Source organism: Rhinopithecus roxellana, chromosome 9 (genome assembly GCF_007565055.1).
Source record: "Rhinopithecus roxellana isolate Shanxi Qingling chromosome 9, ASM756505v1, whole genome shotgun sequence".
NCBI classification, from domain to species: Eukaryota; Metazoa; Chordata; class Mammalia; order Primates; family Cercopithecidae; genus Rhinopithecus; species Rhinopithecus roxellana.
The window spans coordinates 132861151-132884940 of record NC_044557.1 but is presented as its reverse complement, the minus strand read 5'-3'; the positions used below and the strand labels follow the sequence as shown (position 1 = coordinate 132884940).

Genomic DNA, 23790 nt, shown 5'->3' with positions numbered 1-23790 from the left:
TTTCCAAGAACCTATCCACAGTGTTAAGTGTGGACTTACTATATTTCCAACTAAATTATTTCCAGCTAATATAGCAGTAATAATCTATTTGGATATAAGAAAATGTGAAAGAAGAGATGTCCTGTTTTGGTAACATTGTGGGTATCTTCTCTTAGTATAAGCTGGTGGAGGATTTTTCAGGTGTTCTACATGCATAATAAACCTCTCTTATTTGCATGTAATTTGGGCAATTAACTCAGGTTACAATGGTAAACTTTTCTGTTGCATACTGATACTAAATGAAAATATTTTCTTCTGCTCACGTATTCCCTTGCTTAATTTTTGTTTTTTTGTTTTTATTTTTTCCTTCGTAGAGATAAAGATTACCATTTAAGGACCTACAAATCTGTGGTTATGGCCAACAAACTGATAGACTGGTTAATTGCACAGGTAAATAGACAAATAGAAGTTGCTGAGTTTCACTTGTTGCTGCTTTAAACTTTGAGTATGGGAATTAGTACTTTTACTCTTTTTCATCTGTAGCAGGTATTTAAAAAAATAAGTACATACAGCTAATAGTAAGCAGAGTTAGGATTTGAACCTAGATAATCTGATTTTAGAATCCTCAAACTTCACTTTTATGTTATCCTGTTTCTCAAAAGGAAGATGTTCCTGTTTTTAAAATATCAGATGAGATCCATCAAAAAACACTAATTTGAGAATCTGAAGAATAGCTATGCTCATTTACCACAATTTTTTTATGTTTTTACATTTTGTTTTAAAGTATCTGTTTATTAATGCTAGCAAGTTATTCTAATGCCTGTGCCTTTTTCCCCTTTAGAAAATAATTGTGTTTTGATAATGAACTTTAATATCTGCCTGTGTCCATTTTAAAAAAGAAAGGAATTTACTGTTGTTATCGTTGGCCTGCATCTCAGGATTTAGATGCTGACTGCTAGAATTGAGAAAATGTCATTTGCTTTTAAGTTAAAACAAATTAGGGCATCCAGTCCATCATAACAGACATTCAACTATAAATTATTCAAATATTCAAAAGCGTAAATATTGGCAATTACCTTTAGATAAAACATCAATTTATATCTTCAGTGGCTTTTCTAGCATCAGAGCCTCTCATAACACTGTGGTCAACGTGTGTCATTCGAACTGGTTTCTATATTCATTATTGGAGCTGGACTTTCACATAGAAATTAGAATTTCTAGAATTCATGTGAACTTGTATGATGTGTTGATTATGTGAGAAACTTAAAGAAAATGTATTTGAAGCGAAAACTGATGCTGAGTAAACCTGTAAAATTCTAGCTCAGGAAATCAGGTATCAACTTTTTTTTGGCACTTTTTCTTTCCACGGGTTAACAGAAGAATACACTAATTTTTCTAATTAATATAAATGTTGCGCCTGATCTTTTTTTTTTTTTTTTTTTTTTTTTTTTTTTTTTTCAGACGAGTCTCACTTTGTTGCCTGGGCTGGAGTGCAGTGGCGCAATCTTGGCTCACTGCAACTTTTGCCTCTGGGGTTCAAGCAATTCTCCTACCACAGCTTCTCGAGTAGCTGGGATTATAGGTGCGCACCCCTACACCTGGCTAATTTTTGTATTTTCAGTACAGACAGGGTTTCACCGTGTTGGCCAGGCGGCTAGAACTCCTAACCTCAAGTGATCCACCTGCCTCAGCCTCCCAGAGGGCTCGGATTACAGGTGTGAGCTACCACGCCCAGCAGCAATTTTTTTTTCATCAGTTTTTATTTGTGCTACCACGCCCAGCAGCAATTTTTTTTTCATCAGTTTTTATTTGTGATTTATTATGACAATGTCTGCAGAAATTGTACATAATAGAAATTGCATTGGTTGGGACTCACACAACCTAGTGTCTGATGCCAGCTCTGCTAGTAACTAGTTATAAAAACTCAAACAAGTCACTCAATCTCTATGGATTTTAGTTTTTACAACTGTTTACTGCTTACTGCAATAGCAGTACATGCCATCTCTTTTCTATCACTGAAACTTTATGATTCTGATATTGTAAAACATCCTAATGTAAGTATCAACATAATCAACTCTGATTGCTTAACTTCAGATTAGGACCACATAGGTTGCCTTGGAAAAGGCAGAAATAGTAATGGAAGGATAAGAGAACAACAAGTTAAAGTTCCTAATCTAACACGAAGAAGAGGTTTTTTTTGTTTGTTTGTTACTTTTTTGTTTTCAAAGTAAGGGTCTCTTTCTACCAAGACTCTGAAATGATAATACTGAATTTCCAGTATGAACCAAGACACTGAATTGATTTGGACGGTTTTAGAACACAGAGTGAAAAAACTGGCTCTACTATGATTGGAGTATATTCTAGATCCTATAGTTTTTCTCTTATTCTGCAATATATTATGCGATGTCATCTTGGAAAACAAAATGAGTGTTGTATTTTTCTGAATACATTTTTCATTCACTGTTGCACTGCTTTTATTATAGTATAATGGTTTATAATAAAATACCCTATTTCACAAAGTTAAATTCTTACTTGGCATGTACAGTAATGTACCTTTAAAACATCATTCAATTCCTGTACATTGTGATTTGGGTTTGGGTCACTCATAGTTCATAAGTAAATAATACCTTGCTTCTTCACATCCATGCCATCTTACTGTGCTTTTTCTAAATGCTCACCAGGTCCATATGGTATGGCACAAGTAGGATTGTTAAAAAGCGCAGGAAATCCAGAACATGTTAGGCTATGTTTTTTACACCATTATGTTGAATAATATTAGTCTGGTCAGTGTTTCATTTGAATAATTAATCAAATAAAGCAACAAAATGTCAGTGATTATTAAAGAAGCTTTTCTTGTAAGTTTAATATTCGAGCAACAGCTTTGATGATGCAATATACAAACAAAGCAGGAAGCAGTCATGATTTCTGCCTTCAGGTGATGTTAGTCAGTTGGGCTAAATTTCATGTACCCTCTAAGGCTCTGCTGCAGCGTCATCTCCCCCAAGAAGCCTTGCCAGATCCTCTATCTAGCCTAGGCTCGGGGTCACCTTCTGTGGTCCCAGATCCCCAGGTATGTCAGCTTCATTGGGAATATGGATTAAATTGGTTATTAGTAAGGTACTTACCTTTTAATGACCAAATCCTACCCTAGATTTGAATTACTTCAGAGCAGGGAATTATTTTGTGCTTGAGTGGTTTAATATTTTTTTTCTATCACTTGGCACAATATGTAGAAAAAATAACTATTTTTCGAATGAATGCATAAAAATTACAAAACAGCTTGATTTTTGAAGAAGGCCAGATGCAGAGTCTGAAGTTACAGATTATAAGTGTTTTGGTAGTTCTTAGGAGGATTAGTGAGGGTTGGATTTGTCACAACATGAGGTAGGACCCTTATTTTGCTCCTTGATAGACAGGTAGAATGTGAGTGAGTGGAGGGTAAAGAGAAGGGCATTGCAGCTGTGAACAATTACATGCGTGAAAGCAGAAGAATGAGCACAGACTTCAGGCAACAGCAGGGAGGCCAAGTTGCCTACAGCATGAGGTATGGAGTTGAGCTTTGGAGAGTGAAGCTGGAGAAGAAGCATAAAACCAAGATATGGAACGTTTTAAAAGCCCAACAGAGAATTTTTGTACATTATTATTCCAAAAGAACAGTCTATTTGAAGTTTTGGAACCGAGCTTTCTGTGTAAGAAAGTTTAATTCTGGCCAGGCGCAGTGGCTCATGCCTGTAATCCCAGCACTTTGGGAGGCTGAAGTGGTTGGATCACCTGAGGTAAGGAGTTTGAGACCAGCCTGGCCAACATAATGAAAGCCCATCTCTACTAAAAATACAAAACTTAGCCGGGTGTGGTGGCGTGCACCTGTAATTCCTCAGCTACTCAGGAGGCTGAGGTGGGAGAATCGCTTGAACCAGGGAGGCGGAGGTTGCAGTGAGCCGAAATCAAGCCACTGCATTCCAGCCTGAGCGACAAAGTGAGACTCCGTCTTTAAAAAAAAAAAAAAAGTTTAATTGTTTAACAGCATATGTTAGAAAGAGTCCAGAAAAAATTATGGTAATTTTGAAGAGAGAGGAAGAAGCACCATATGAGGGTATTGACAATAGAAATGGAATAGAAGGCAGAGAGGAGGGAATGGATTTGGTAATATACCTAAGTGCTAAAAGATAGGACTGGGGAAAAATGAGATAATATGTGAGAAAAAAGCATCTTAAACTGTGACAATACAACTCTAAGGTCACACACACACACACACACACACACACACACCGCGTGCGTGTTCATATACACGGATCCATACTTAAAGAAATAAAATAGATGTTTTATAAATAAAAACCAAAAGAAAAAGGTTACTTTGGGCTATTATGTTGGATTCAGTTAAATGATGTGATTTTTTTTGGCAAAATAATGAAAGAGAAGCTTGTATTTGCTAGCTCAGCCAAATGATTTACTCATGAGGTCTTACAGGTCATCGTATTAATATAGGTTTCTTCAGGGGTCCTCAGAGGGCAAGGCCATTTGGTGGAAGGGAATGGTTAGTGACTGAGATCATACATAATGATTGTTTAATTACTGTGTTGTCAATTTACAGGATATTTCCCTGTTGCATTATTGGAATACAAAATCTTAGAAATCGAATCTAAGAAATAGCAGCCATCATTTACAGTAGCAATAAATTTTTGTTACTTATGTAGTTTTGTGTATAATAAAGTATATTTGTTTCTTAAGAAATATTAAATCTTTGGTTTACTTAATACCAAAAGAAAATGTTTTCATAATCAGTTGAATGTTCTGTAACAATTAGATGCATTTGGTCTTATAAAGCAATGCGTGCTTTATAAGCGAAGCTTTGTCTGAATTTGGTGCTGGGAATGTTAAATGGAGCAAAGCAGCCACAAAGCCTTTAGTTGCCTATTAACTCCCATAGTGCTTTTTCGGTTAACAGGGAGATTGCCGCACCAGAGAAGAGGCAATGATATTTGGCGTTGGACTCTGTGACAATGGATTTATGCACCATGGTAGGGATTTTTTACCCTGGGAGCTTACAGATGTATTTCATCACTTTGGTTCTTAGGATACTGGAACACCCAGTGCTGCAGTGAGGTCGTTTGGAGATAAGCCAGCAAGACTGTCTGGGTCTTGCTATGGGTTCAGGTTGGGTCATCACAACTGCATTCAGTTTCACTGCTGGTGCCTTTCCTATGTCTAATTGCTGTTATTTACCCATTGCCATGACTTCTATCCTATTTTTCTAGCCTATGCTGATTCTAGAGGAGCAATGACTTGAGTTAGAAGTTTTTCTGTTTTGTTTTGTTTTTAAGCTTGTAAACCTCTTTGAGACTATTTCAGATTAGACTTGTGGTTTTATTTTGAATGCCAGTATGTATTAGAGTGACTAAATGACAGCATATGTGGTTGACTATTTACTGTTATTTTTAAGAAAAAATGGTTAAAATTACCTCAGAGAACAAAATTATAGGTCTCTAGGAAAAAATTATTTTTGATAACTAAATGTTAATTTTCTTTCTTGTTTGATGATTTCAAGTAAGTCATCACAAAACCTCTTTCTGTTGTGCCCTGGGGTGACTTCAAGTAAGTCATCAAACAAGAATTTTTAAATAAAGTTCTTAGATTTATCAGGGTAATAAGAGTAAGCTTTTCCTATTTGTAACATCGTATAGGATCCATAAACCCAATCCAAACAGTCATCTCTTTTCTTTTCTTTTTTTTTTTTTTTTTTTTTTTTTTTTTTTGAGACAGGGTCTCACTCTGTCACCCAGGCTAGAGTGCAGTGGTGTGACCTCAGCTCACTACAACCTCTGCCTCGTGGGTTGAAGTGATTCTCCCACCTCAGCCTCCGGAGTAGCTGGGACTACAGGTGCATGCCACCACATCTAACTAATTTTTGTATTTTTTGGTAGAGACAGAGTTTCACCAAGCCAGGCTGGTCTCGATCTCCTGACCTCAAGTGATCTGCCTGCCTCAGCCTCCCAAAGTGCTGGGACTATAGATGTGAGCCACTATGCCTGGCCTCTTTGAAATTATTAATATAATATGCTTATAAAGATATATTTGATAGCACTTACACCTATTTGTCAGTTACTTTCAGAATATCTTTACATTTTTATGAATAAGGAAGTACAGCAAAGGTTACAGTGATTTTGAGAAGATCCATGGTTATCATTTTTTGGGGGTAAATTCCATCCTGTTTCCCTATCTCCAGATCACTCTGTGAGTTGTCCTGGAGAAATATTGGTCCTTGAAGAACAAACTATGAATGGAAGAAATTGTATCATGTTAGAGGATTAAACCTATAATATCAAGCTGAAAACCTGCAAAAGTTTCAATTTTTTTTTTCTTTAAAGTACCAACACACAGTAATTTTATCTTAGAGTTTATTACAAAATGTTGAGTTACATCAAAAGTTTTTCATACAAAAGTCTGTGGGTAAAGCATGAACAGTGTGGCTCATGCCTGGCTTTGTTGATGCCCTATTATGCTCCTTTTAAAAGACAGTTTGGTGGAGGGAAACAGCTGTAGCAGAAACGTTGAGTGAGCTTTGGGAAAATGCTTAGATCATTAAGTCAATCTAAAATAGGTTCTGAGCTAGGCGCAGTGGCTCATGCCTGTAATCCCAGCACTTTGGGAGGCCAAGGTGGGAGGATTGCTTGAGCCCAGGAGTTCAAGACCAGCCTGGACAATATAGCAAGATCCCGTCTCAACAAAAATGTAAAATAATAACAATAAAATAGATTCTCACTTCTATTGCTAGTTATGGCTTCTGTTTTTTTTAAATTTGTGGTTGATAATTTTATTTGTTAACTCATGTTGCCATCCAGTCTTTCAACCAAAGATCAATAAAGCCATTCATCCAGTCAACAATTATTTGTTGGAACTCTGTAAAAATAATGAAACCAAATAGCTGTCCCTTTTGACTGCTTACTATACGCCAAGTTATTTATAGTTATTACCTCATTTTGGTTTTATGCAACAATATGTAGAAGATTTTATTGCTCCCACTTTACAGATGAGGAAACTGAAACTCAGAGGGATTAAGTAACTTTCTTATCTCACTTCCAGACCTAGAATTTAAACTCAGGCCTGTCTGATCACAAAACCTAACTTTTTCTGCTGTGCCCTGGGATCACTTTCTTTTAGTCTCTGGCTCAGTGAATCAACCTTCAAGGTATTAAGGACAGATAAATAAGAAATAGAGAACTTTTTTCTTGTAAAGTATCTTGACAGCTGTCAGGATCTCACTGAATACAAATTTTTCGTATCAGTATTTAGCCTTATTTTTAAAAATACTAACAAAACATAAACTTTATTTCATCAGTGCATTCCAAGAATCTTAGGGGATTTGGGGGAAAATACTAATGTTCAGATAAGGGGGAAAAACCAGACCTTTTAGAAATAATGTTATTTGAGAATATTGCTTTTAAACAGAAAAGAAACACGAATTCGTGGAAACTAAAATCACATTTCACCCAGAAGACATATTTCTGGTTTGAAGTGTTGGAACAAAAGTGAACACAATGGGAGTTGTTCACACACAGAAGGCAACACTTAACCCACTTGAATTTTCCCATGATTGTGTGAGATATTAAAAACATGCTTAAAATGTTTACTACAAATTGAAAACACCATAAATTTCTATGTTTTGGATTCATGCATTTTTTTGATTCATTATAATCTTTTATTTAAATTTGGATTTTAATCTGGAAAGCGAAGGACTTGGTTAAATTTTAAAAAGTCAGCCTTAGAAGAAATACTGTTTATTTTAAAAAATTCAAAATCCTGTAGGTAAAAGTAATTGAAAGGAGACATTGGCTCGAGATTATAGAAATAGAAAAAAACAAACAAAACAAAACCCAAGGCTACTTGTGAATGTAACTAGTCCTAGGAGTATAAAATTGAGGTTATGGGTGCGGGTATTAATTTATAAATGTCACTGCTATTCAAAATGAGTTCGATTTTTGAATTAGCTGAAATAAGTTGAATCTCTGTTTTTCTGTAGTCCTTGAAAAAAGCGAATTCAAAGATGAACCCCTACTTTTCCGGTTTTTTTCGGATGAGGAAATGGAAGGATCAAATATGAAACATCGACTTATGAAACATGACTTAAAAGTTGTGGAAAATGTTATAGCTAAGTCATTATTGGTAAGTTTATTGACATGTTATATAAGTTTTCTTCTTGATTATAGACACTAGTAGAAGACTGCGTTAAACATGTTTGATGGTGATGCACCTTACTTCGCTCTGTTAGACTTGTAATTTTTTTCATAGTTGCTTTATCAATAATGTTAATATTTTGCATTTCAGATTAAATCCAATGAAGGCAGCTATGGCTTTGGGCTAGAAGACAAAAATAAAGTTCCAATAATAAAGTTGGTAGAAAGGGGATCTAATGCTGAGGTAATGTAAATTAGAATTTAATTTAAATGTGTTGTCATGACATAAAAATAGAGAAATTCTAAACAAACTGAAATCTGCCTTTAAAGATAATCAGCCTTGAAATTATCCGTATTGAACATAATGTCTCTGGATAATCTTACTCACAGGGTCTACTGAATACCTTTGGGATTAGCAGCAGCTGAGTCCTGTCTGGCCACTCGGGGATAATAGGGGCTGGGAGATGGTGGGTATTCTATAGCAGCCGTCCCCAACCTTCTTGGTTCCAGGGACTGGAAACCTTCTTGGTTCCAGGGACTGGTTTCGTGGAAGACAATTTTTCCACGGGTGGAGGGTGGGGGATGGTTTGGGGATGAAACTGTAGCTCCTTAGATCATCAGGCATTAGAGTGTCATAAGGAGTGGTCAACGTAGATCCCCCGCATGCTCAGTTCACAGTAGGGTTCACGCTCCTATGAGAATCTAATGCCACCACGGATCTGACAGGAGGTAGAGCTCAGGCTTTATGCTCACTCGCCCGCCGCTCACCTCCTGCTGTGCGTCTGGTTCCTGTCAGACCTTGGACCCATACTGGTCTGCAGCCTGAGGACTGGGGACCCCTGTTCTAGAGCTCTTCAACTGTGAATTTCTTGACTTTCTTGGAGGCCAAGTGGCTCATTCTTTGTTCCTGGAGCTTCACTAATCACAGACTCCAACCTGGAGCCCCACGGAGACTGCATAGGGTAGCACTGTATTATGCATGGCAGATGGTTCTTCTTTCTGTCAAGAGTCGTGTCTTCTGTTTTCCCATCACCGTTGACAGTCTTTTGTGTGAGTATAACTTTCATCACTGAAGGACATGTTTTCTCATTGGATTAATGCTCCTGATGTTCTCTCACTTCATCAGCCTTTTTTTTTTTTTTTTTTTTTTTTTTTTTTGAGACAAAATCTCCCTCTGTCACCCAGGCTAGAGTGCAGTGGTGTGATCTCGGCTCACTGCACTGCAACCTCTGCCTTCTGAGTTAAAGTGATTCTCCTGCCTCAGCCTCCAGAGTAGCTGGGATTACAGGCCCATGCCATGAAGCCCAGCTGATTTTTTTTTTTTTTCTTTTTAATAGAGATGGGTTTTACCATGTTGGTCAGGCTGGTCTCAAACTCCTGACCTCAAGTGATCTGCCCATCTCAGCCTTCCAAAGTTCTGGGATTACAGGCATGAGCCACTGCACCTGGCAATTTTGCCAGCCTTTTAAACAAAAAACTACTGATCATTCGTTCATTCATTAATTCATTAATTCATTCAGAAGTACTCATTTAGTGCCTGTTATATACTCAGCAGTGTTCCAGGCTCTGGGAATACAGCAACAAACAAGACACAAAATCCCCCACCCTCATAGACCCTACTTTTCAGTGCTATAGCCCAAGTATATCTAGTTTAAAGTGTCCTCACCTTGGTGCCCCTGGGTGGAAGATACTTAATCCTCAAGCAAACTTCTCAATATTTAGATCTTTAATGAATATGAAAATTAACAAAGTATGGTATTTATATTTGAACCTGTTTAAAGTTAGTGGTAAACTGCCACCCATCCTCCTATCTGCTAATGCCAAAGGTCTCTGTTTTATCAAAACACAAGTTCATGCAAGACAAAGCTTTCTGTACAGCACACTAATTTCAAACAAAATAACTCTGATTGTATGCACTGTTAGTGGACCTGGCCAACTAATGACCATTTGTAGTAATTGTCTATGAGAAGGAAATAGTTTCTCCCAGGGGTTTTCAGAGGATGTTCTTAGAGCACAGCTGCATCTGACTATGCCGCTAATAAAATGCCCCCTCTCAGGTTTTCATCATTTAGCTGACAACCAAAACAGCAGGTAGTTTTTAGGCAGTAAGGCTGGTTGAGAAGTGCATGCTGGTTGGTGTGGAGGGATAATATCTTCCTTGTCCTCTTTTCAGCAGCTTGCACTGTTGACAGTTCTGATGGTTGGAGCTCTCTTTGGATTCCAGGCTCCCTTTCTCCCTTGCCACTTGAACTATGTCAGACTAGAGATGCATATTTGGGTGTCATTGATGTAGATACAGAAGTTGACACTTTCTGCGTTAATTGGCTATAGGTGGAAAACACAGTAAAAAAACTAACCTGGAATTTGATTATAGTTAAAAGGATGAAATAAGCTAAAGAACAGTGAAATATAACAGAAGAGAGGAGTATGATATTAAATCAGGGAGGGAAATGGGGATAATTTTGGTAAAGTTCTGTGTTCAAATTTAAAACTAGGCCAAAGAGAATGATAACCGTGTTATCTCATCCTCAGTTCTGCTTTGTAAATTTGTATAAAAACACTGCAGGTGTGTTAAAATGTCAAAATCTCTAAGCTCTGAAAGTTTTCATATTCTGATTTTGTGAAAAACTCAGATTTCTTATTAAAATATACTTTGACTTATTTTTTGTAATTTCTCTCTTAGATGGCTGGCATGGAAGTCGGGAAGAAGATTTTTGCTATTAATGGAGACCTAGTTTTTATGAGACCTTTCAGTGAAGTGGACTGCTTCCTGAAATCATGTTTAAACAGCAGAAAACCTCTAAGAGTTCTTGTGAGCACGAAGCCAAGAGAGTAAGTTGTATGATTTATGTGTGATTTTTTTTTAAAGTTATACATAGATAAGTAAAACAGAAGAGATAACTAAGTAAATGCTTAGAATTAAGCATCTCATTGCATGGAACATTTGAACCTAACCAGTATCACTAATACTGGTTTACAGATGATGGGAAAAGCTACATTGCTTATGATGCTAAAATAAGTGTTACTTGAATCCTGTAGTTTTAGTAGAAATAATGCTTTTCTTTTGCTGCCCAAATTTTCCTAGTCTGGGTTGAACTGGATTTTACTATAAGTGAAGAAAACTAAACTAGTAGAACATTTGAGAATAAAGAACTGTGTTTCTCCATGTTCAGCTATAAGAATTTCTGGTGCTGTCAAGTGGTTAGATACCATTTGTAATTCAACACTCATAAGAGATGCCAAAAGACTGTAAGATAATCCATGCTTGCATGTGCTTAGTAATTTGTCCATTTCTTTAAAAAATTCTATTATCTATCTACCTATGATTAGAAAAAAAGTTATGTTTATTATAGAAAATGTAGAGAATATAAATGCTTCTAAAGGGAGACATATTTTTTTCTTACAATATCACCCATAAATAGCCATTGTTATTCTTTTGAAATTAAGTATTAACTGAAGTTTTTAAAGTATTGGTACACGTATACACAATCAGGTACCCGCAAAATGACAGCATGCTCTGTATGCTACTTTTTAGTAACATACCGTGCATATACTTGCAAGCCATGGGCTTTTCTTGTGCAAATCATTTCCATCAATGGTTCAGTATTTCCTTATCAGATTCACCTTGAATTGTTTAACCAATTAATTAATTGAGATAATAGGTACAAAGTACTTAGCATAATATATAAAGATTATTGTTTAAATTTTACTTGTATCATTTGTCAATCATGATAAGCAACTTCATTAGTTTTAAAGCAAATGAAGTTTAGCACTTCAAAAACAAGATTTTTTAAATTTTAACTACCTATTACAATACAAGTATTCTTACCTGCCTTAAATATATTTTAATATGTAAAAATACATATTTATATGTAATATGTTTAAATACTATGTTATATATATTCAGGAATAGCTGGATGTACTTCTGTGGTGTTTATCTTAAGAGGCAAAGTGCAGTGCAGTGGGCTGGGTTCTCCCTAGTGAGTCTCTTCAAGGCAGTGTGAATTCATTAAATTAGATGCTTTAGCTTCTACCAATAGTTTACAAAGAGGTCTGAAAGAGTGAGCATGACACTCACTTTTTATTAATGTAGGAAGACTGGGCTAGAGGGCAGCAAAGAAGCACAGCAGTGTCTTCCCTCTGAACCTTATTATGGTCTGTTCCTCTCCCTTTATTCAACTCTGCCTAGGAGAAGACTGTCCTGGTTGCCCACCTCCTGACACTTTGAGGGCATTTAAAAGGAAGAAGACAGTCTGGAAAGGAATAAGGGAGTAGCTTTCAAAGCAATCATTAGGTCTCCCTAGGGCTCCCCCAGCCCCCGCCCCCCGCCGATTTAAACCTACGAATACTGGTCCACTGCTCAGAGACATTGCAACAGTTAGAGACTTCGAGGCCATCAACTTCAAAATTGGATAAATAGGAGCAAATCCTCAGTCGTAGACTTAGTTGCTAGATGAGCAGAATAGGAATCTGTGTCTTCTGACTCTTCTTAGTGTTTGTTGTGCTGTGTCTAGAACTCTAGATTCCAGATTCAAGCTTCTCTTTTACTACTTGCTAGCTAAGTGTATAACTTCATGTCCTCATCCATAAAATGGGGATAAGAGTACCTGTGCCATGGAACTGCAAAGAATGTTGAATAAAACTAGGTTTGTAAAGAACTTAGTGAAGTATCCAGTACATAGTAAGTGCCCAGTGATGTTGTATATGATGCTGTTGTCTTCTCATCTTATGTTTCATTGCTACTTTATTGTATCAAGAGCATATTTTACATTGTATAGCATACTCATTTTTTTTTTGAAGATAGCATACTAATTCTTAAAAGTTTGTTTGAAATAAATAACTTTTCCTTTATGTCCTTATTCTGATGTATGAGTTCTATAAATCACTGTCATATTTTCTTACAATAGCTTCTTGGAATTTAAGTAGTATCCCATTTTTGAGGAAAAGGGAAAAATATGAGAGGTAAATGCAAAAGAATTTTCTTTTGATTCTAGCTATACTTCATACTTGATAACATCAAGGGATTTTTCAAAAGACTTTGTAGCAGATTATTTAGTACACTTATTTTCTGTAGGAAATAGAACATCCCTCTTCTATAAACGTAATTCATTTTTAATAGGGAATATAATGTTCTCACCAGGGAAACATGTTCTCTAAAGATCATTTAACTAGAGGGGTTCCAAAATTTGGACCAAAATGCATGTCATGTTATTTTGTACAATTTTGATTAAGGAAAAAGCAATAATTCTCTTAAATATTAGAGTCAGCCTTCCGTGACAATGTTAGAAGGATAGAAAAACCTTGCTCAGAAAGATTGAGAGGCCACTGTGAATTACTCAAAATCCAAAAGCAACAATAATTCACCATGGCCTGAAAGTTCTATGTTGTTTCAGCAGAAGTGAACTCTCATTCGTAATATATGGAAGCATGAACTGCTTCTGTTTTTGTTTCAGACTCACCAGAATATGTATTCATTCCCTTTTTCTTTCTTTGGTCAGTTATCTTTCATTTTCAAGTGTAACTCTGACAAACACTGATAATTATGTGTTATTCAAAGGAAATGAATACAGCCCTATACACCAAAAACTATTTAATTAAGGATAAAGGATACATTAATTCTGTGACCTCGATCCTACATACATACAGATAACTTCATAGTGTATAACCTAATTTATAATTTTAAATATTAAACTCTCAAGTTTTCCGAGAGCAGAAAATCTTCATTTCTATCCCTGAATGCCTGCCTAGGTTATATTTGAGATCGCAGTGCCAGCCTCTCTATCTTAGGCCTAAATGTGGCCTATGGCTTTCTGAAGTGTTTGAACCCTTAGTTTTGCTCAAACTCTCTCCCACAGTGATTTCATAAGCTGCAGTTAAGTCCTGCTGTATCTACCTTCAGACTGTGTTTAATATGCCCTTGAAGTGCTGCTGACATTTATTTTATGATTAACTCATCTTTTGGGAAACACGTTTGTATCTTGGGCATCAAGGGCTATCTATCACAATTTATTGCATTGTATTCATTTCTTTTTGTTCCCGGCTGCAATATTATACTCGTATTGTTATGATGTTCCCTCGCATCTTGAGCTCTGTGCTTTTCATTGTTGCTATCTGATTTCTGGCTTTCTTCTGTGGAGTATGTTATTTATGAGTGCCAAATTGGACATCCCTGACTGGTTTGCCGTGACAGCTTACTCAAGTTTTCCATCTCTTCGTAATCTTTTTTTTTTTTTTTTTTGATGTAGATTCATTGGAATGATTTCTTCTCTTATTCACATTTGTCTTCTGATGTATTATTCTTTTAAACATTCATTGTGTAAATACTAAAGTGAATTATTTTCTTAAAATATTTTGATACCGTGTTTGACAGATCTGTTCTTTATAACTAGCTCTTCCCTGTTCTTTGATAAAGCTCCCAGTAGGTAGAAATGTATTAACTCTGTATTTCTGTTATATTAATTTTTATAAAGAATTTTATAGGTCCCTCTTTTTTTCTTTGTAACAGTAAACTAAAGAGAAAAGTTTCTGTTTTACTAAGCACCTATGTAGCTCATAGCACAGCACAGGGCAACTTACCAAGATGATTTCTTTTTCATTGCCACAGATACCCTGCAAAATAACTTTTAACAATCTTATCCTTCTGTGAAATTTTCTGTGTCAGAGTAGTTAAGGAGCTTATCCAAGTTATCCGGCTACAAACTGACTACATGAAGATTCAAGGGTAGATTTAAGCAGGTGTGGTGGCTCACACCTGTCATCCCAGGACTTTGGGAGGCTGAGGCTGGAGGATCACTTGAGTCCAGTAGTTTAAGAGGAGCTTGAGCAATGTAGGAGACCCTGTGTTTATGAAAAAAATAAGGTAAAATAACCAAGCATGGTGTCACCTTGTGCCTGTAGTCCCAGTCATTTGGGAGGCTGAGATGGGAGGATCACTGGGACAGAGAGATTGAGGCTGCAGTGAGCAGTGATCAAACCACTACACCCCAATGTTCCTTTTTCAGGCTTTACTATGTAACGACTGTGTTCAGTTTAGAAACTCTGTATTGCATGAGGTTGGGGACCACGTTAGTCTCCAAGGATTTCTAGCCCAACATCTTTCACACTGTAGATCCTCAATATGTATTTATAGAGAAGTGTGAAGGTGTACATGATGATTATTTCAGCCAGTTTTGATTCTTGCACTTCATTTTACCTTATTTTCTAATCAATTTAGGACAGTGAAAATTCCAGATTCAGCTGATGGACTTGGCTTCCAGATCCGAGGATATGGCCCTTCCGTTGTGCATGCTGTAGGAAGAGGTAGGAAATTCATCTTGCAGGGAAGCAGCTTTCCAGCAGGTTTGGGATGTGCCTGACAGAACAGGAATGTGTTTAAAACAGGCAGAATCATATTGTTATGGTTCTCAATTATATTTTCACTGTATTAACTCAATGGTAGCACATTCCAGAAACATTAAAAAAACTAAAAAATTCTAAGGCCTGTTTATCATTGTTAAAAATTTGATATAAGAATGATGCCTAAATCTCACTTTTCTGAATCCTTTAGTTTATCCAAAGAATATAATAAATTTAAGATTTTCTATTTGTATTTTTCTTGATTTCAAGTAATTGTTTTTCTTTGTCAGTAATCCAAAGTTGTGGGTTTTCAGGTTTAAAGCTGATCTGTGGACTTTATAACCTATTGCTATATACTTCCTTCAGGTACTTCTATAAACCGTGGTTAAAATTCATCATAAGATGCATTTTAAATTCAATAATTTTAGTGACTAAAAAGTTATGTTTATATTTATTCTTTTTTGTTTGATTATTGACATCTCTTGTTATCATATGTATTTTTTAAATTTTAAATTGGACACTAGTAATAATTGAAGGAAATAACTCTCAGATCCCACATTGCTAAACATAGTAAATAACTTGAGTCTATAGCAAGAAGTGTCACTATTAGCATAAGAAATCATGTGTTTATCTAGCAAAAGACATACATGCTTTTTATTACTAAAGAATATAAAGTATCTTGATGTGATCACCCAAAACTTTGGCAAGAAGATTTTAAGAGGGCATTTTTATCAGAATCAAATTATCAAGAACATGTTAGCTAGACCTTTGTTATAACATTACTTTCATTATTGTATGTATGATTAAAAAAATCTAATTTCAGGAACCTGTTTTTTCTCTCAGACTTCTAAAACGTGCAGATGGATAGACAGTTGAAACCTTCTCAATAACTCATTAAATATTGTCAAACTGAAATGGGATATTGAGACACCAAATATCTTCTGCATTTTCACGAAGCCAAAAAGGAATAATTCTTGTTAATAGTGCTATAAAATAGCTGAAAGCCTGAGTGAATCAAGCTGTACCTCTTCGCTTATTACAATGTCATTTAAAGAGCAAGGTTCTATCTTTGGAGCTTAGTGATGGGGTTGGCCTACATCTGGTTTCTGTGCTTTTTGCTTCTGAAGAGTACAAGACAGAAATGCTCAAGTGCTTTCTCTTTCAGATGTGTATGAAACGAAAAGATATTTGGTTATTTTTTGGCACTGTAATTTTGCCACAAGAAAAAGAGATTTCTCATGTGGGTCACTGCAGTCACGCTTGCCAGCATCCCCAGGCTCCCCTGGCCCCCACCCTCAGCTGCATCCAAGCTACTGCACTTAAGCCTTGCATCAGCCTAACCACGTCCTCTCTCTTTCTCCCTTGTAGCTAGAAAAACCATCATGGTTATTGAATTAGCTTCTCCCAGTTCTTCTACTGGGCACATATTACTACTCAGCATTTTTTAAAATGTGTCCCTGATGAGTTTTTTTTCACTCCTCAAAATTGCTTCCTATATCCCAAGATGAACTTGTTCCTACTTTACAGACAAATTCAGCTTTTCAGACATGAAGCCCTTGGAGTCTTCCATTTATAGCAAGGTTGAGACTCTTAGCCAAGGCAAGGACTTCACAGTCCGGCTCTATTCAACTCTCCAATCCTGTCTCTTCCAGCCACTCCCATTCTAAGCTCACACAAACAGAACAGCTTGGATGCTTGCAAGTGGCCAGGTGATTTCTGGAAGCAATGCCATTTTTCAGGCTGTTCTTTCTGCTGATAATTTTCCATTTTCCCCTAAGACTCAATTCAATGCAGAAAACCACTTAACATTTCTAGGAGTGAATTTTATGGGGACTAAGAAGAAATGCAAAGATAAATTCTTGAATGTAAATTATTTTCTTAGAGATGTTTAATAATTTCTTTATGAGGGACATTGGTCACAAAAGAAGTCTCTTCTAACATATTTATAAGTTTGTAATCATTTGTATTAGTTATTTGCATTGTATTCATTACACATGTTTATTAATGGTACTTTGTTAATATTGATTTGATGACACTATCAACAATAATTGGAAGGTTCTGAGAAACTGTAGCTCACTGGTTAGGATATGTTACTTCCATATTTGAATCTGTATCAATGCAAACAAAATGACTGGATGAGTGATGTTATCTCATTCATTCTGTTCTCTACTAATTCTCCTGTTTCTGACTTTTTGTATATATCTCAAACTCTTATTTTTCTTGGAAAAACCAGTCCAGTCATAGTTGCTCATTGACTTGATTTTTCTCTGAAGGATTTTTGTTTTTATGTGCATGTTAAATTGTTGTCATTTTAAAAAACTTAAGTGAATACTATTTGAATATTTAGAAATATTGTAGAATAATGGAAGATAAGGAAGGCATATGTTTCTGGTCTTCTCATTTTGCCATTATATATGCATATTTAGAAAGACTGACTAGACATTTGGAAGGAAAAAGAACTGATTAGTATTATAAAGGTCACTTTGCAACATCCCTTCAAACTAATTCTTAGGGAGGTGAGAAATATTCTGTTGATCACAGTTTGAAAGTTAAGTTAAAAAGCAGAAAAGTGTTGAGAGGGCATTGCTCTCAGAACCAAGTTTATCAAGATTATACTAGGTAGACCTTGATCGTATTTTAAAATTGCTTCCATAATTGTATGTATCATACAAATGAATCTTATTCCTGAAATTAGTTTTTGGTTATTTTCCCATTTGTATTTAAAGGGACTGTGGCTGCAGCAGCTGGCCTTCACCCTGGACAGTGCATTATCAAGGTGAATGGAATCAATGTAAGCAAAGAGACACATGCCAGTGTCATTGCACACGTTACAGCCTGCAGGAAGTACAGGCGGCCAATGAAGGTAAGTGGCCCTTCGGGTAATCTGGATCTGAGTGACTACTTGCATAAAGACATAAGGGGCGAGGTGGGATAGTGCCAGAGATGTTTGTGGTTTCCAATTTTAAGTTTAAAATTAAACGCAGCATTATATATCTCATAATGATTGCTTTATCTGCATAATTAATTATAATTGATCGTGTTTAAATGGTTACATTTTATTATTACAGTACTGCCATCTGTTTAAAAAGTGATCTGGGGTACTTTCATTTTCATTGAGATACGAGTTTTATCAAATGAAATCCAAAGGTTTGAACTGTTTTCTTGGCCCTTGTGATTGCTTTAGAATACATAATGATCATTGTGTCTGTGTCTGTATGTATGAACCATAAATACTTATACTCTTTATTAGAAGACTTCTGTGAAAAAATAAAAATTATGGGTTTTATAAGGTCTGTGATTGATTCTGAGGTATATTTACTTAGGTAGCTGGATTTAGCTCTTAAAGGAAAATACCAAAATGTATTTAGGGAACTGTGTTTATCTCTTAAAGGAAAATACCAAAATGTACTTGGCGTTATCTAAAATTGTAAAACACTATCCTTTGATCTACAAGTGCCACAAAAAACTAAAATTAGAATCATAATTCATAAGCAAAGCTATTATCTTATGAAGAAAATGTGAGTATTGGCATATAAGAGAAAACTCCTGCAATTTAATCAGCTAGATGCAGGCAGAACTTTACAGGAGAAGCCTGTATTTTCCTGTCATGCATAATGAAGTATTCATTTCTGGATCTGAGGATGTGACTGTCTCCAAACCCGGAAGATGAATGGCCATTTTCTCATAAGCCATTGCTGATGGCCTGCAAAACACTGAATCCACATGAAAGTAGGTGATCAGTTTTACTTAATAAGAAGGTCAGATCTAGCATAGCAAATTGGAAGTTATACATGGGCTCATAGGTTACTCTGGTTGATAGTAGCTTGATAAATATTTGTTGAACTATATTATAGAATGAATGTTTAAAGTCTCCTCTGAAATGATCAAATCTTTTCTCTTCTACCAGAATGTTAACAAGCAGACAGATCAATTTGAATTTCATTTCTTTTTATTTTCCCTGCCTACCATCTTATAGAGGTGTTGATCAGTGAAATAATTAAAGAAAAGCAATAAATGGACAGAAAAATGCACTAACACGCTCTTCCAGATATCCATTGCCGCAAAATAGACCACTCCAAAACTTAGTGGCTTAAAACAATGATAATGGACTATTTGTCTTGATTCTATGGGGCAGCTGTGGGGTGGTTCCTATGAGGTTACTGACGTGGCTGCATTCTGCTGGGACCCGAGTGGGCACCTTTGCTTCCCCTGTCTGAGGCCTCGGTTTCCATGGGGCAGGTCACCCTCCACCTCTCTTTCCAGTCTCTAGCAGGGTTTTTTTTTCTGCATGGTGTCTGAATTTTAAGAGGGAACATTACAAGTGATAAACCTGCTTAGACTGTGCTTGCTAGTATCCCTTTGGACAAGTCAAATCGTGTGGCCAAGCCCAGGGTCAATGTGGGAAACTAAGCAATGTGGCTCGTTGGTGGCCACAACAGGGCACCAAGATGTAATGGAATGATCAAATATTAATTAGCATTTTAGTGATTTGTAGCAATATAGTAATTAGGCACACTTGAGAAGCTAATACAAAACAAATAGATAATACATATTGTATCATACTTCAGTAATGCAGTTTAATTTGATTTAACATCTTATCTAGAAAATCTATAAACCTTAAAGTAATGCAACTCTTGAAGCATTTGTTTGAGAGTCAGCTCATCTCTCTCATTTCTCTAAAGGAGACTGGAACTGCTGTTAAAATATAGGATAATTTTTAAGGAAATTGCCCTTAAAAATAGGATGATTTTTTTTATTTGGAAGGATTAAAAGATAGTTGACCAATGAGATGAATGATGTCCTTCCAATTTTCATTTTTGTTTGATTCTAAAATAGCAGTAAATGTATTAGAATATATCTGACTATTAGGAGAACATGTAAATGATTTGTACCATTATAGATAATTGATTCATCAGACAACTGTCCATCTCACAATTGTTTTATTTTGCTGTCTTGTTAATAAGAGATGGGGTCTCACTACGTTGCTCAGGTTGGTCTTGAACTTCTGGGCTCAAGCAATCCTCCCATCTCAGCCTCCCAAAGTGCTGAGATTACAAGTATGAGTCACCATGCCCAGCCACATTTGATTATTTTAAAATGTGATTTATAACTTAATTAAGATATACTTGAAACATTTAAGTAAGACATTTGGGAATATATCCTATTTAAAAACATACATCTTTAGAACATATCTTGGAAGATAAAACTTGAAGCTTTAAAAAGTCAGTTTGTTAGGCCAGGTGTGGTGGCTCCCGCCTGTAATCCCAGCACTTTGGGAGGCCAAGGCAGGTGGATCACCTGAGGTCAGGAGTTTGAGATCAGCCTGACCAACATGGAGAAATCCTGTCTCTACTAAAAATACAAAATTAGCCAGGCGTGGTGGTGCATGCCTGTGGTCCCAGCTCCTTGGTTGGCTGAGGCAGGAGAATTGCTTGAACTAGGGAGGCGGAGGTTGTGGTGAGTCGAGATTGTACCATTGCACTCCAGCCTGGGCAATAAGAGGGAAACTCCATCTAAGAAAAAAAGAAAAGAAAAGAAAAGAAAAGAAAAAAGAAAAGAGAATAAAATAGAAGAGAAGAGAAGAGAAGAAAGGAAAGAAGAAAGAAAGAATGTTTGTTAAACAATATAATTGTCCTTGAGTTTTTATTAGTTTCTGATGTTAATTGTATTTCTCTTTCAAATTTTACTATTTTTAAAGAAGCTAGAGGAATAAATAAGGTCAAGTCTCCTTTTGAAGCAGGTTTGTGAAATGGGCATGCATTTTCGGAAGCACTACTACCTCTGAGATTTCTTTCCCTCCTCATTTCCAGCAAGATTCCATACAATGGGTTTATAATAGCATTGAGAGTGCTCAAGAAGACCTTCAAAAATCTCACTCCAAGCCCCCTGGAGATGAAGCAGGGGATGCTTTTGACTGTAAAGTAGAAGGTAGGTTTCCTCTTTTCCTCTTCATATGCTTATGGTGTTCTTTTCCACTGTGCCTGTGCCTACTCCCAAATATTGAAGGTCCTGTACGTGTTGAAGCCACATTCTTAAGTCATTATCACCAAACAGATGTCTGTCAAATGCATAAGTAATAATAGCTAGTAGCTGGCAAATTCTATTTGTTAGGCACTTTATGAAGTATTGTTATGGACTACCTCACTTAGTCATCAAAAAAGAACATCTCATAAAATGGAAATGAGTATCATCATTCTTTTTTGAGGGGAGAAAACACTAAAGCCTATATAGGTTAAGGGACTTGCTCAAACTAGTTAAGTAGTAGAGTGAGGATTCAAACCCAGGTTATTATGTGTTTCCTTGTTTCGGAGTTTCAGTGTTGTTTAGACCTGACCTCCAGTGTGCCTCACAGAGCAGCAGTGTCAACATTGCCTGGGAGCTAGACTGAAATGCAGAATCTCAGTTGTACCCCAGATCTACTGAATCAGAATCCTCATTTTAACTAGATTTGATTTGTGTGCATATTAAAATTTGAGAAGCCCTGATCTAGAAGATTCTTTTTTTACTTTTACTGTATTCTAACATTGACAGTAAGGAAAGGAGCAAACTAGTAGTGTGAAAATGAGAGAGAAAAAGAGACGGAGAGAGAGAGGGATCTTTTGATAAGGACAGTTATCAGTTCTGTTTCCTCAATGGAGTAAACCAGCAAATGGCTCTATTCAGTGGCTTCTTTACCAAGGGTGACTGAGGCAATTACATTTATGTCTGCAATTGACAAATACCTTAAATTATTGTTTCAAAACTTTTTCACAGAAGCCCATGAATCACCTCTTATATTTTCTTGGTGTCTTTCCACTCATTATTGGTGGATGTCTCTGGATATTTTTTATTACACTTTTAGGTTCCTCCCAATCAGCACAGGTGGAGAAGAATTACCTGTTCTGAGGTGTTTTCATTCACAACCCTTCTGACACCCTATGTGTGTGGGGTTTTCCCCATACCAACCAGTTCCCCAAATCTCCTAACACCAACTGGGTGTCCTGCAATTCATCTCAGTTGTAAAGCCAGGCGTTAGCACAGACACACAGGTTAGGGGATCAGTCCCACAAGGTTGCCCCCATTTCAGGTGCCTGTTACATGTCCCAGGCTTTCACCTGTATTTCTGACCAATTGGCTATATATTCAGGGGGTTGCCACATCCCTTCCTCGGGTTCAGTTATTTGCTAGAACAGCTCAGGGAACCCAGAAACTTACAAACACTGGTTTATTATAAAGGATAAGAAATGAAAAACCTGATGAAGAGATAAATAAGATGATGTCTGGAAGAGTGCTGAGCACCGAGCTCTGTGGTGGGAAACTCTGTGAGGGGTTGGAGTGAGCCACCCTCCAGACATGCGGGTAAATTCATTCACTCAGAAGCTCTCCGATCCCTGTCCTTTAGGGATTTTTATGGAGGTTCCGTTCCTTAGACATGATTGATTAAATCATTAGCCATTGGTGACTGAACTTGAACTCTAACCTCTCTCCCCTCCCCGGAGGTTCAGGGGTGGGGCTGAAAGCTCCAGCCCCCTAATCGCATGATTGGTTACCCTGACAACCAGCCCCCATCCTGAGGCTAGCTGTGGGCTGACCAAGTGCCACCTCATTCACATAAACTCAGTTATGTTCTAAAGGGGCTTGTTATAAATAACAAAGACATTCCTGTCACCTCTATCACTCAGTAAAATCACAAGGATTTAAAAGCTTTATTTTAGGAATGAGGCCAAATACCTAGATACATATATTTCTTTCTTTCTTTTCTTTTCTTTCCTTTAATTTTCTTTTCTTCTTCTTCTTTTTTTTTTTTTTTTTTTTTTTTTTTCCGGAGTCTGTCTTTGTCACCCAGGCTGGACTGCAGTAGTGCAGCGGTGTGATTATAGTTGACTGCAGCCTCTAATTTCTGGGCTAAAGGGATCCGCCATCAGTTCCCTACCCCATCCAGTAGCTGGGACTACCTGCGCATGCCACCATGCCTGGCTAATGTTTTTGATTTTTGATAGAGACAAGGTCTTGCCGTGTTGCCCAGGCTGGTCTCAAACTCCTGAGCTTAAATGAGCCTCCCATTTGGCCTCCCTGACTGTTGGGATTACAGGCATGAGCCATGGCGCCCAGCATATGTTTCTTATTGTATATTCCCTATACACACTGATCATATGGGGGGTACTTAGGAAAAGCTATTTTCTCTGCACTCCTGGAAGGCCACTTGTTGGATGCTACCCAAGTCATGGGTGGTATCAGAAACATCTCAAATCATTGGAGCAATAAGGTTGTTATGGTAATATATAATATTTATCTAAAATAGGACAAATCTCAGGACCTTATTCTG

At 36.7% G+C, this 23790-nt stretch overlaps 1 protein-coding gene across 4 annotated transcripts in view; it reads left to right on the top strand.

The window, feature by feature from the left end:
* PREX2 (phosphatidylinositol-3,4,5-trisphosphate dependent Rac exchange factor 2) overlaps window positions 1–23790 on the top strand; it is a 304965-nt gene that overhangs the window by 119457 nt on the left and 161718 nt on the right. For all 4 annotated transcript variants that reach the window (XM_010371608.2, XM_030938189.1, XM_010371607.2 and 1 more), the window contains exons 14-21: window positions 354–429; window positions 4925–4997; window positions 7997–8139; window positions 8302–8394; window positions 10834–10982; window positions 15364–15449; window positions 18212–18348; window positions 21296–21413. In XM_010371608.2, the coding sequence (XP_010369910.1) occupies window positions 354–429; window positions 4925–4997; window positions 7997–8139; window positions 8302–8394; window positions 10834–10982; window positions 15364–15449; window positions 18212–18348; window positions 21296–21413 (875 nt within the window). The remainder of the gene's footprint in view (window positions 1–353; window positions 430–4924; window positions 4998–7996; window positions 8140–8301; window positions 8395–10833; window positions 10983–15363; window positions 15450–18211; window positions 18349–21295; window positions 21414–23790) is intronic.